The sequence below is a fragment of the Bombyx mandarina genome, chromosome 21 (assembly GCF_030267445.1).
Source record: "Bombyx mandarina strain Sakado chromosome 21, ASM3026744v2".
In the NCBI taxonomy this organism is placed as follows: Eukaryota; Metazoa; Arthropoda; class Insecta; order Lepidoptera; family Bombycidae; genus Bombyx; species Bombyx mandarina.
This window is the reverse complement of record NC_143227.1, coordinates 10895883-10905688: the sequence shown is the minus strand read 5'-3', so window position 1 is coordinate 10905688 and position 9806 is coordinate 10895883. Positions and strand designations below refer to the sequence as shown.

Sequence of the window (9806 nt, the reverse complement as noted above, 5' to 3'; positions counted from 1 at the left end):
GGGATCCTCCAAAAAGTCCATTGAAAAATCTTAGTAAATGACCACAATTTTACTGAGATTATATTTCATCCCATATCATCTCATTTCATATCATTTAATTTCATCCCAGTTCATTAATGTCTCAAATTAATCATCTTCATTCCATTTCACTCTATAATATCATTTTTCATAAAAATATTAATATAAATTAAAATAAGATATGACTTAAAGGTCTCAGTTACCAGGTCATAAAATCCCTTAAAAAAATCTGGAAATTTTTGGCGGGAAGCGGTGAGAATTATTTTAATTAATATAGGGTTTCGTGGGGCTTGAATGTGTAATAACGCTAGTTTTTAAACTATCCAGCATCTGTGAAAGTCCAAAATGTGGGAAAATGGAATAAAGTCCAGCGGACACCTTCTCGGATCCTCCAAGGAGTCCACTGAAAAAGGCTCCGTAAATGACTACCATTTTACTGAGACTTTATTTTATGCCATTTGATCTCGTATCTTTTATTTTCATCCCAATAGCAAAGTTGCAAAAGTCACAAATTAATCAACTTCATTTCATTTCGCTCCAAATATATTTTTTAAGCCTTAACAGACTCGGCTTAAAAGTCTCATTATCAAGCCATAAAAACTTCAAATAAATAAAAATGCTGATTTTAAAAGCTGGAGATTGGAGTCATTGGAGATGCCAAGTAAATTCAAGTAATAGTGTTCTGTGGGAGATGCTATGTTAAACGCTTGACAAATTTTCCATTAAAAATTAAATCGAATATTATTACAGTCGCTCATTTTTTCTTAAAGTATAACAAATTAAATACTTCCATAATTAGAAGCTCTCTTCTGTGTCCATATTATAAAAAAATTCCCTTAATTTTAATTTAAATAATGGTTCAATGAAAATCTGTGTAAGTACCATTAGATAAAATGTCTTGCAATTATGCAGAAGGACTATCACCTTATGAAAACAAAGGTATACTAGGAGTCCCAGAGGTAAATATCACACACAATTATTAACAATTACAGACTAAATAAGAAACATTTTATAAATATTTTTTTTATTCGTTTCAGAAATTTGATTCAAATGACAAACTGAACCAGAAATGTGTACTCTTGGCTCAACTTGTGAAAGATAGTAAACATATTGTTGTCCACACTGGAGCTGGCATAAGTACTTCTGCGGGTATTCCAGACTTTAGGTGAAATAAACAAATGTCAATAAGTTAAATTGCTCGACAAAGAAGACCATAAACCTTCAACAGTGCAGTAACCGGAGGGACCAATTGTCATTTTGTTTTAATTATTTAATTGCGTACCCCAGATTACATACTCATAAATTAAAATGCGCTATATCCTTACATGTAGATATATCTCTAGCAGTAGCAATATAAATAATATAAATATAATTTGTATAAATAGCAAATGTATGCCATTTTTTTAGGAAGTAGTTTAAGTTAACAGATAGCAAGATCTAAGATCTCATGAAAACAGAATACTCCTTTGCTGCAGAACTGTAGGATAAAAACAGTCCCAGTATATTGCTAGAGATCAATTGTGCAATTGTGATTTTTGGGATAGAAAGAAGTCATTCCAGTTAGTTAGTTGCCAATGTTTGTAATATTTTTATTAAATCACTTCATAAAATACATACGATAGGAAAAAAATGAGTCGAAATGCTATTTAACATTAAACTTAGAATTTTGTTTACAGAGGGCCAAATGGAGTGTGGACTTTAGAGAAGGAAGGTAAAAAACCAACCATCAATGTATCATTTGCTGATGCACAACCCACAAAAACCCATATGATTTTAAAAAAGTTGGTTGAAATAAAAAAACTTAAATACATTGTGAGTCAAAACATTGACGGACTTCATCTCAAGTCTGGTGTCCCAAGAAAATTCTTAGCTGAACTACATGGAAATATGTTTATTGATGAATGTAACATCTGCAAGAGGTAATTTTTCTATAGCTTAGTGAATGAGGCCCATCTGCCTTTAGGTGGTTATGGAAGCCCATAGATATCATAACTTGAGTGCCTCCATCCACTAAAATATTAAATCTTAGTTTTGATTATAGTATAAAACAATGTCGCTTTCTCTATCCCAGATAATGCTTAAGTCTTTAAAACTACACAACGGATTTTGATGCAGTTTTTTTTAATAGATAGAGTGATTGAAGAGGAAGGTTTATATGTATAATAACATCCATCAAATAGTGGAGCAATCAATAACAAATTACAGTTTCCGAAGCGAAGCGAGGGCGGGTCGCTAGTATTATTATAAAATAAAATAATGGTTGTCCCACCCTTCGAACTGGAATACATTACAGCTTCATGGTAGAAGTACACAGGGGGGTGGTACATCTGCAGACTCAGACTACCAGTAATTATGAAAATTAAAATGTTTGCAGATTTGGTTTTTATTACAATAAGTAATTCTTTCCAGGTGAAAGTTGATTACATGTTTAGTATAAGTACGCCAGTAATCTTATCATTGGCCATAACTACTTTATTTTATTGAAATGCAACCCTTTAAAATCAAATTAATTAATTCAATAGATTTGATTGAGAATATGCAAATCATGAAACAAATGATGCTCATGTTTGAAATAATTTGAGACAATTTGTCATCTCTGCATTTCAGACAGTTTGTTCGTAGCAGTCCTGTCGAAACTGTAGGCAAGAAATGCAGTGGTGTGCCTTGTGCAGCTCACCATGTGACGGGTAGACCTTGCCGTGGTAGATTATATGACGGAGTGCTTGACTGGGAGCATAGCTTGCCTGAAAATGATTTGCTAATGGCAGAATGGCATTCAAGGTAATTAAAAACTAATGATATAATTTAATTACTACTCCACAACTCCATTTAACACTGCTATTTACTTAGTATCATATCATGTCTCTTTAGTACAAGGAATTCTAGATTGGGGCCAGTTTTTTATATGTGCTATTTTCCCAATTAATCACTTATTTAATGGCATGCTTTTATTACCCTTTCATAAACTACTGGTGGTAGGACCTCTTGTGAGTCCATACGGGTAGGTACCACCACCCTGCCTATTTCTGCTGTGAAGCATTAATGCGTTTCGGTTTGAAGGGCGGGGCAGCCGTTAACTACACTCGGGTGCAATGAAATCGCACATCTGTACATTTTTTGAAAAATATTATATACTTCTTTTTATTTAAAAAAATACATATATTTTTTAACATAAGGTTAAAGGATAGTTCAATACCTATTCAATGATACCACATAAGACATGATAAGTTTACTTGCCTGCTGAAACAAAACGACAACAGCAAACTCCAAAAATTGCTCCCTCAACTCACTGCAGTTTGCAAGACCAACTGCAGGTATAAAAAAGCATGTTTTGTGTAAAACGTCATCAGTTGCAAGCCAACGCTTAACCTAATAAGACCTCTAGTGACTCCAATTGCATTTGTCTGAAAAAGATGGATACTACTCCGGAAAAAGCCGCTCAAGTCGTCGCTCTAATTGAAGCGGGTCAGAACCAGAGTGCTGTAGCTCGACAACTGAATATCAGCCGATATTCAGTTCGTCGTGTGTACCAGCGCTATCGGGAGACTGGTGGCTTTGAAAGGCGACGAGGATCTGGTCGAGCAAGAGCTACAACACAGCGCGACAACAGATTTCTTGTAACGACAGCGTTGCGAAATCGTCGTTTGACTGCCGTTGAACTTGCACAGCAGCTTCAACAGGTGCGTGAAGTGGTAGTCAGCAGGTGGACAGTCAGAAGGAGACTTGCCGAAGGTGGTTTGACTTCGTGTATGTTCTGGGGAGGTATCTCACTCGAACGAAAAACAGAGCTTGTCTTCATCGTTGGGGCCAATATTAGGCGACAAACAAGAGGTCTAACATCTCAACGATACATAGAGGAAGCTCTACAAGAACATGTCGTACCATTTGGCCGTTTAATTGGAAGTAACTTCCTTTTTATGCATGACAATGCAAGACCTCATACCGCTGCGATAGTGAGACAATACTTACAAGAAGTAAATGTACCCGTGATGGAGTGGCCAGCTCGGAGCCCGGACCTTAATCCGATTGAACACTTGTGGGACGAATTAAAAAGAAAAATTAGAGGTCGAAATAGTGCTCCAGCTAATCTCCAGGAGCTACAAAATGCGCTCAAAGAGGAATGGGACGCCATGCCACAAGACTTTATCAGAAACTTGATAGAGTCGATGGGGAATCGGTGTGAAGCTGTAATTCGGGCAAGAGGGGGCAATACTTGTTACTAATAAATGATTTTTCAGTATTTTTTGTTTTTTTTTTATTAATCCCCAAATTTTAAACGGTTTAGTTGAGTAATCAATTTGTAATAAAGATTAAATTGTTGTTGTATTTTATTTTCCTCAAGAAAGTAACCTTATCTCCACTTAAATGGTATCATTGAATAGGTGTTGAACTAACCTTTAACCCTATGTTAAAAAATATATGTATTTTTTAAATTAAAAGAAGTAAATAATGTTTTTCAAAAAATGTACAGATGTGCGATTTCATTGCACCCGAGTGTATATTGAAAGCTTAGAACTTATATCTCAAGGTGGGTGGCGCATTTACGTTGTAGATGTGTATTGTCTCCACTAACCACTTAACACCAGGCAGGCTGTGAGCTCACCCACCCATCTAAACAATAAAAGACATTCAAAATCTCCAAATACTTGAAGGAGCTACATGTGATGCTAAGGCTGGCTGGTACTTTGCACAGAGAGTGAGTCTGGCTGTCTAACGAGGTATCATAGCCAGTATCTTGGGAACTGTGCCTCCTTTAAACACATTAGAAGATTTATTCAACTGTATGAATTGATATATGTTAATAAAATAAAACTGAAATTCTTAATTCATGTGACAAGTAAAAAAAAAAACATTCAAATGAATAAAAATAAAACAGAAAACAAAAACAACATTGTTTAAAATTTAAAGCTTCCATTTTTAATAAGCTGATGCTGAATTATTATTATTTATTATAATTGCTTAATTAGATGTGTTTTTTTAGAATAATAAATTGTTATGTTTTATGCAATTGTAATGTTTATCTTTTGTTTCAGTATTGCAGACTTGAGCATATGTCTAGGTACAACACTTCAAATAGTACCAAGTGGTAATTTACCACTAGAGACTATTAAATATGGTGGAAAGTTAGTTATTTGCAACCTACAACCAACAAAACATGTAAGTAATTTTTTCTGAGTGTAGGATGAGCAGTGAGCATTTACTTTGTGATCTATGGGGTCTGACAATGACTTCATATCAGGCAAGCTATGATGTCATCAGCTCATAAAAAGAAAACAAATAAATTCGCTTTTCTTTTTCAGGACAATAAAGCTGATCTCCTAATAAATTATTATGTAGATGATGTACTTGAGAAAGTAATGGACATCTTAGGAATTGAAATCCCCAGTTATAATGAATCTGAGAACCCCATGAAATTTGCAGAAACAGCTATTATTGACTGGTCAATAGACAGAAAAGATGTCTTAGCTTTAGAAAAGACATTCAAATCAAAATGCAAAGGAGTTAAAAAGAAACGAATATTAATAAAAACAAAAAGATTTACCAGTAACACCAATGATATTGAAAAATCAAAAATGATCAAATTAGAAGTTAAGGAAGAGAATGAAACTAAAGACTGGCCATTGAAACCTTCGGATCAAGAATTTATAATTGATCAAAAGGGTTCTATTGTGTCTTGATAAAATTATAATAACTGTGAAACTGGTGGTGATTAACTGGTGAAATTTGGTTCCATTTTATTGTGATTGGCTGAATGCAAGAAAAACTTTTAACACACCAATGCCACATTTTGTATATTGATGGTGCTTCACTATGAGAAATAGCTGACACGCCAAAAATAATTGTGACAAGTTTCATCATAATTCTATGAATGTTTTATTATCGAATAGAGGAAAAATATAAAAAACATTCATTATAAACGTATTTCATAAACATAATTGCTTTTATTTACAACTCTTTGGTAAATAATCTACATGGAATGTCAAAAATATTATTCCAAAAATATTAAAAATCATTGTATAAAAATACAAAAGTACAAATTTTAAATAGTATTATTACGTTGCTAGCCGAACGTCCAATTTATTTGAAACACTAACAATGTGACTAGAGGAAGTATTAGGTTGTCGACCTGATCCGTTTTCGCTTCGACCACACTGGATATTGATGCAGCTAACATCGTTCTAATTAACACAGTGTTGTTTCTTAGAAGACCTAAAATAATAATTCGTTTTAATAATAATAACTCGACAAAACTGTAATAAAAAGGGTGAAATGTACTTAATCAATTCTATGAAGGGTAGAGAACTAAATGGCATAAGTGTCTGTAATTTACAATAGCCCATAGATATGTATCACAAAGTGAATAAAATTACACTCCTATGGCATAATTTAAAAGTGAAGCTATGTTTTTTTTTTTTGAAAATATTTTTGCCTGCCGTCCTCCAGCTTTTGTAGTAAATTTAATTAGCCCGCAAAGGCATGTAGTTTGGACAGCCCTGACCCTTGTTATAAATAATAATCGGAATAATAATTAAAAAATTGCGCAATTTACACAATAGATACAGTTTTAGGAATGTTTTTTTTTTTTTAAATCGAATGCATCGAGACTCTATTTTTAAATGATTTGTGCGGATTAATATTAGTAATAATCTAGGAAATATTTTACCCTCACCAAATAAATGCAAAACATAAACCGTTGCAACTTGTGACAAGACATTAGCAATTGTTCCCTCCACTGTTTTTTCACTATCTGAAAATGAGAATTATATTGTAGTGTCATTTTATGCAGCTAGACATCCGAAAAAGGCTCTCTTCCATCTGCCGAGATCGTGTTATGAGCTTCTTCGGACACATGCGATCTCCCAGACATGAATTAGAGAAGCTCATAATTACGGGTCGCATAGAGGGCAAGCGCGCTGTGGGCAGAACACCAGCCAGATGGTCAGATCTAGCAAGAGAAGCACTCGGTGGTAGTCTGTACCATGCAGTCCATGCCACCCATGATCGGGCACATTGGAAGTACGTCGCATGTGGTCGCGATCCTCAGTAGTGAGGGAACGATATAGAAGAAGTAAGTCATTTTATGTTATTTGAGTAAACTATCTGGTATGAAAGATCTAAGTTTTAGGATAAAGACAGAGCGAAGATGGACGCACTGAGAGGAATGAAAATAAAGAATCACTAAGATAACTCACTAGTCCACTTCTTCGTGCCGTATTTGGAACCGAACCAACTGGCGGCTGTATCTCCTACCCCAGTTGCGAGGACTCCGCTGAGCAGCTCAAGAGTTGTTCCTTCATAACTAGGCACCAGTATCAATGGACATGCTAAGCCTACATACAAGTAGATCGGTGTCATCGCGAAACTTCCTATGTCCTGAACAAAAAACAATTTGTTAGTTTATTGACAATATGCAGTCACATCATGAAAAAGTTAAAATATTATATACCTTCTCATCGCTGTAGACATCAAAAGCTGATTGCAGGGCTTCTGATATTGGTGTGATGTTTAACTTACGTAAAGCCTGTCGAAAAAAATAATAATTTGAAAACCTGCATACACCTCGAACACACCTATCCTGTTTTCTAACATGAATAAAATATAATTATTAGTAACGAAACGAATTTATTCTCTTACCTCGACTAAAATCAACAATCCCAATCCAATTCCAGCAGCCAAGCTCGTCAGATAAACATCATAAATAATACCTGACATAAAAACAAGCGAGGCCAACAAATGAAATGATTTTCTGGTCACAGTATTCACCTTTACAGCACTTTTGGTTCGCGTAAGTACCAAAAATACAGATATCATAAGTAGAAATAACCAGAACGCAAATAGTTGAAGCTGCAAGAAAACAAGTATTTATAGGTATACAGTGGTTTAAATTAAAATAAAATTCGTTCTTTTGAGTTCTAAAAAATGAATGTTTAATCTTAGTGATTCACAGTAAAAGTTGTTTCACTTACTCTGTTTCGGTTCAGAAAAATATAGTTCAGTATCCGGAATACACAATTTAATCCTAGTAGTACATGTAAGGTGACTAAAGCAAACAAAGCAGCCACTGCAAACATATAACTAAATGTTTGTATGTTTCTTTGTTTTTCCGATATCACACATAAACCTGTAATAAGTAATCCAACCGTTGATAATGCTGTCTGAAAATAATGACCTAAGTTTAGTATCACATGACATACTGTTTGTTTTGTGCATGTGGATTTTATTAATACACTAGCTTTTCATCTGCAGCTAAGTGAACTATGTTTTAAGTAGGAAGCCTATATTGCTATCTAGGATTGATTCAATTTCACCAAAATCAGCCTACTATACTGAGCATGAAAACTTATCAGCCAGAATAATCTTCATTAAAAAAAAAAAACATATAACAGTTATAATACTGTTATATGTTTTTTTCCCAACATTTTTAAATGACTGTAATTTTTTGCAATGTCTATGTTTAATGAAATAAATCCTGTATTCTCTGTTTACCTGTGAAAAATATATGAAAATCCATTCAGTAGCTAAAAATGATGTGTGAAAAAACAGATAGATTTGTATGTCCATATCGACTTTTTAAATTTGCTGATTTATAATCTATTACTCCTCTTTAGTTATCCTCTTTCTATTTTTATTAATTTCCTTCAAGGTTCAAACACACCATTTACTGTTCGCACATAGGAACTACTGTTATATGTATTTATTAATTAGTTTTTATTTCAAATAAAAATAGCTTACAAGCACAATGCTGCTTATTAAATTCATGTCTTCGTTAGAATCATGTAATATATTCATGATCCTTCCAATAACTGCAATGGTGAATAAAGTCAAACCCTGTGTTACAATCATGGCTTCTCCTATAGTGTATGTCTTTGGGAATTTGGTGAGAGACCATCTTAGCATTGTACTATATAAGTACACTGCTGTGAGGGAGAAAAACAATGATGTTGTTAAACCTGAAACAGTAATAACAATAAAATGTAAAAGTATTTAATTGATTGTCTAAAGGTTGAAACTATTGAAAATTACACTATAAATAAGATATAGAATGATTACTACTTTTAGGTAGATTATTTTTTATAATTCTGTTGTTATGTATACTTGGAACAAATTACACACAAGTGTAAATTTTATTTATAGCGTGCAGTAGTAATGAAAATAGTACCTTGTGTATTAAATATAAAATTCATCAGAGCAGATACAAGACTAGATGCTATACATCCTCCATAGATAGGCTCTCTGAGTACCAGACATGATACAGAAATGAATACCACAAACAGTATGCTGTAGCAGAATAAACCAACAGCTACGTAAGCTACTAGTGTATAAAGTGGCGACACTTTGTACAAAAAATTGTATGAGATTAATAATGCGGGCAGTAAAGCACAACACCATAACCCGTTGCTTGAGATAGGCCTGAAAATATTTAAAACAATACTGGTTATTTTTTTAATAAATAAATAAAAGGAGTTATTGTTCCCTTATAAATTCACGAAGAATTCAAGATAAGAAGAGAATCAGGAGAATCTTATTGATAAGAAATCGAAAACGTTGTGATGGGAATTTAATAAAGTCTGTTGACGAGTAATAGCGCATACCTCGTTCCTATACTTCCATCTCTTAGATTTCTTGAAATTGTATAATCAACCGACATGCACAGTGAAGTGTACCGTTTAAAACTATTATAAAAGTGTAGAACTTTCGAATTACTCTGCATTCTCTTTTGACTGCAAATTTTAACAGTGTTTACCACAAGGCCAAATCAGCTGAAGTGTGAGTTATTATTTTTTGTA

General features: G+C 33.7%; 2 protein-coding genes across 4 annotated transcripts; one reads left to right on the top strand and one right to left on the bottom strand.

The window, feature by feature from the left end:
• The first annotated feature begins 643 nt into the window (after window positions 1–643).
• On the top strand, window positions 644–5949 carry Sirt6 (sirtuin 6). Of its 2 annotated transcripts, none has more exons than XM_028185314.2 (6): window positions 644–977; window positions 1056–1183; window positions 1695–1937; window positions 2626–2799; window positions 5052–5175; window positions 5319–5949. In XM_028185314.2, the coding sequence occupies exons 1-6, from the start codon at window positions 912–914 to the stop codon at window positions 5694–5696; spliced, it is 1113 nt and encodes a 370-aa protein (XP_028041115.2). In that variant the 5' UTR covers window positions 644–911; the 3' UTR covers window positions 5697–5949. The 2 variants fall into 2 exon arrangements, with proteins under 2 accessions (XP_028041115.2, XP_089592539.1); XM_089736413.1 differs by having other exon boundaries at window positions 655–892.
• On the bottom strand, window positions 5941–9789 carry Dolk (Dolichol kinase). Of its 2 annotated transcripts, XM_028185313.2 has the most exons (9): window positions 9612–9789; window positions 9179–9429; window positions 8752–8969; window positions 7986–8174; window positions 7654–7863; window positions 7466–7540; window positions 7212–7392; window positions 6689–6766; window positions 5941–6228 (listed from the first exon to the last, which is right to left on the bottom strand). In XM_028185313.2, exons 1-9 carry the CDS (start codon window positions 9728–9730, stop codon window positions 6080–6082), a joined length of 1470 nt encoding a protein of 489 aa, XP_028041114.2. In that variant the 5' UTR covers window positions 9731–9789; the 3' UTR covers window positions 5941–6079. The 2 variants fall into 2 exon arrangements, with proteins under 2 accessions (XP_028041114.2, XP_089592538.1); XM_089736412.1 differs by lacking the exon at window positions 9612–9789 and having other exon boundaries at window positions 8506–8969; window positions 9179–9347.
• Window positions 9790–9806: the final 17 nt, after the last annotated feature.

Excerpts from the sequence above, each read along its gene's own strand:
- Dolk (XM_028185313.2), bottom strand. The coding sequence starts at position 9,730 with ATGCAGAGTAATTCGAAAGTTCTACACTTTTATAATAGTTTTAAACGG. Across the intron at positions 8,970-9,178 it reads TTTTATATTTAATACACAAG|GTTTAACAACATCATTGTTT; the intron begins GTACTATTTTCA and ends TTACTGTTTCAG. Across the intron at positions 8,175-8,751 it reads TAATAAGCAGCATTGTGCTT|ACAGCATTATCAACGGTTGG; the intron begins GTAAGCTATTTT and ends CATTATTTTCAG.
- Sirt6 (XM_028185314.2), top strand. The coding sequence starts at position 912 with ATGTCTTGCAATTATGCAGAAGGACTATCACCTTATGAAAACAAAGGT. Across the intron at positions 978-1,055 it reads GTATACTAGGAGTCCCAGAG|AAATTTGATTCAAATGACAA; the intron begins GTAAATATCACA and ends TATTCGTTTCAG. Across the intron at positions 2,800-5,051 it reads ATGGCAGAATGGCATTCAAG|TATTGCAGACTTGAGCATAT; the intron begins GTAATTAAAAAC and ends CTTTTGTTTCAG.